General features: G+C 35.7%; 1 protein-coding gene across 1 annotated transcript in view; it reads right to left on the bottom strand.

Annotated features, from left to right (window-relative positions):
* Nucleotides 1–2760, bottom strand: part of LOC107665148 (semaphorin-7A-like) — a 26056-nt gene that overhangs the window by 11374 nt on the left and 11922 nt on the right. The window contains exon 12 of the mRNA XM_016455917.1: nt 1288–1316. Coding sequence (XP_016311403.1) covers nt 1288–1316 — 29 coding nt within the window. The remainder of the gene's footprint in view (nt 1–1287; nt 1317–2760) is intronic.

Below are 2760 nucleotides of genomic sequence, written 5' to 3' on the forward strand. Positions count from 1 at the left end.
CACCTTTAAAGTTGTCCAAATGAAGTTCTTAGCAATGCATATTACTAATCAAACATTAAGTTTTGTTATATTTATGGTAGGAAATTTACAAAATATCCTAATGATTTTTGGCATAAAAGAAAAATTGATAATTTTGACCCATACAATGTTTTTTTTAGTTATTACTACAAATATGCCCGTGCTACTTAAGACTGGTTTTGTGCTCCAGGCTCACATATATGAAATAAAAATGCTACTTTTAATTATGAAATTAAAAACGCCAGCAGGTGGTGTAACCATGTAACCATGTGCAGACCGAATTACTTTTTCTTTTTTTTTTCTTTTTTTAAACCTTGGTGTGCTGACAATTACATTAATATTAACCTTACAAAAATGAATTAGCAAGAAAACCAGAAAAACACTACTCTTTGTGAAAACTGCATTTGTTTTTTCAGGTAAAATACTTTTACATAATACTTCGATATTTATTTATTTTTTTTTTTTTAATGTTTTATTTACTATTTTTTATTAGGGATGAACCCATTTTGATTATAGGGCCCTATATAAAAACGAACTCATACTAGGGCCATTTTGCTATATATATTGGATTTCGGGTGCATTGGGTGCAAGAGAATCATCACTAATTGATAAAACACTACCGTGGCACAATTCCATATTGTTTTCAGTCATTAAAAAAGAGGGACGTACTTGACATTAAAGCACTGTTTTTTGGGAGGCAAACGCCAGCGGATTTAAAGTTTGACATCGTTAGTTACAAACATGAGATTAATCATTTATAACCACTTTCATTTAATAACAGACTTAAGCTGAATTTTAAGACAAATAATTAACAGGACAGCTTACATACCTTTATTTTTAAAGTGGTGACATCAATGCATACAGCAAATTTCCTTTTATGCATTTGGTCTGTTTCAAAGTGTTTATATCCAAAAGAAAACATCTGGTAGATTCTCTTAGTTTCTGTATTTGGATGCGCTGTAACTCTGTGCTTGTGCAGCGTCATGAACTGCTCAGACTCAGATCACTGGTGCTGCTGATCATGTGTCTTGCGTTTTGTTTACCAATATAAGTTGCAGAGATGGGGTTGGTGTCATGTAGACCACAGCACTAAACCTGAAACTATCTGTAGATGGTGGTCTGAGTTTGCTTTCATGGTATGCATGAACATTTTATTCGGCTGCACCTTGTTCAGGTAATAAAATGTAGTTCAGGAACAGTCGCACAGTGATCGTGGCTAGTGTGAAAAGACACACACACACCCAATATCAAAAACAGAGCCATACTTACTGCAGTTTGTGAAATCCTGAAATGGGCTTCTGTGGAAAAGAGGACACATTACTGAGATGAGGCTTGTTATATTCATAAATGTTTTTTGTTGTTGTTGTTGTTGTTAAGGCGAGACACTGCAGGTGAATAGGTAAAAAAAAAACAACTAATAGTTATCGCCTTACCCAGCTGATTGATTACACAGATAATTGCAAAAAAAAATTTTGTATTACAAGTTTTCTAAAATGCTAGGTTTAAATATGCAAATGAGTCATTATTTAATGAAATATGTGCTAATTTGCATAAATATCTAGTACAAAAATCTAAACACTGGATGAAGTCTTGTTTAATTTTTTTGACATATTAGAGTCAAAAGTGTTTACAGAGGGAATTTTGGGTATCTCGTTTTTGTCACTCCATAATTCAGAAAATGCTTAGAACGGACAGAAAACAAGTCCAAAAGAAGTTAAATAAAAACCGTCCATCCATAAAAAATGTCTCACACGGCTCCAAAAGGCTTCCTGTAGCGAATCGATGTGTTTTTGTAAGAAAAATATCCATATTCAAAACGTAATAATCACTTTAATCTATATACACTTAGGATGACTTGAGGGTGAGTAATTTATGGGCTAATTTTCATTTTTGGGTGAACTAACACTTTAAGTGAATCATGCGGTGTGGTTTTAAGCTGTGTGGGTGTGGGAAGTTATGCTAATGTTTCAGTGGTAGAAAATAAGGAAATGAGTAGACATCTACAAAAAGGGGTGCATGTGGTCGAGCAGGTAAAGCGATGCAAAGTTTTTCAGTGGTTATGAGGTTTCAAAATGATTGTAGGCACCATGTGCAATCTGCAAGTCAAGCATCACTATTACCAGTGCTTAAAATGATTTTAACAAACCTCAAAAACTACGTATAAAACTTTAGTGTTGTAACTCATTTTGTAGATCACAGAGACTCAAACCAGCATGAAACCACTTCACAATTACCCATAACACTCCAGCATCACTGCTAGGGCTGAACGATTAATTGCATTTGTAATAATATCGCGATATGAAAAAACACGATTTTTCAGTTGCAGAGGCTGCGATTATACTCGGTCACATGACACGCTAGAGTAAAGAGGTGTGTTCGACTTGAAGATCGATTGGTGTATGACATCAAAGTACGGAGAGAGAAAGCATAAGGAGACGTCCGCGCTCTCTGAAAGAGAAGAGAAAAGCCATAGATGAAGTCGCACAGATCCAGGCAGGTCATTCAAAAGCTAAATGCAGAAAATATGACGAGGCATATCTTGCTCTCGGCTTCACTTCCCATGTCTATACCGGACGCTACAGTTGACGCGTCGCGCCGCAACAGCTCTACACTGGACGCGACAAAGCGACCATTGCAAATCATTTTAACTTTGTGTCAGTACGTCATAAATAGAACGAGGCATCCGTTTAATGTGAAGTCGCATCCAGTGTAGACAGCGTCACTGATTATAATGGGTTCTAC

Source organism: Sinocyclocheilus anshuiensis, unplaced genomic scaffold, assembly GCF_001515605.1.
Source record: "Sinocyclocheilus anshuiensis isolate Anshui unplaced genomic scaffold, SAMN03320099.WGS_v1.1 scaffold1303, whole genome shotgun sequence".
In the NCBI taxonomy this organism is placed as follows: Eukaryota; Metazoa; Chordata; class Actinopteri; order Cypriniformes; family Cyprinidae; genus Sinocyclocheilus; species Sinocyclocheilus anshuiensis.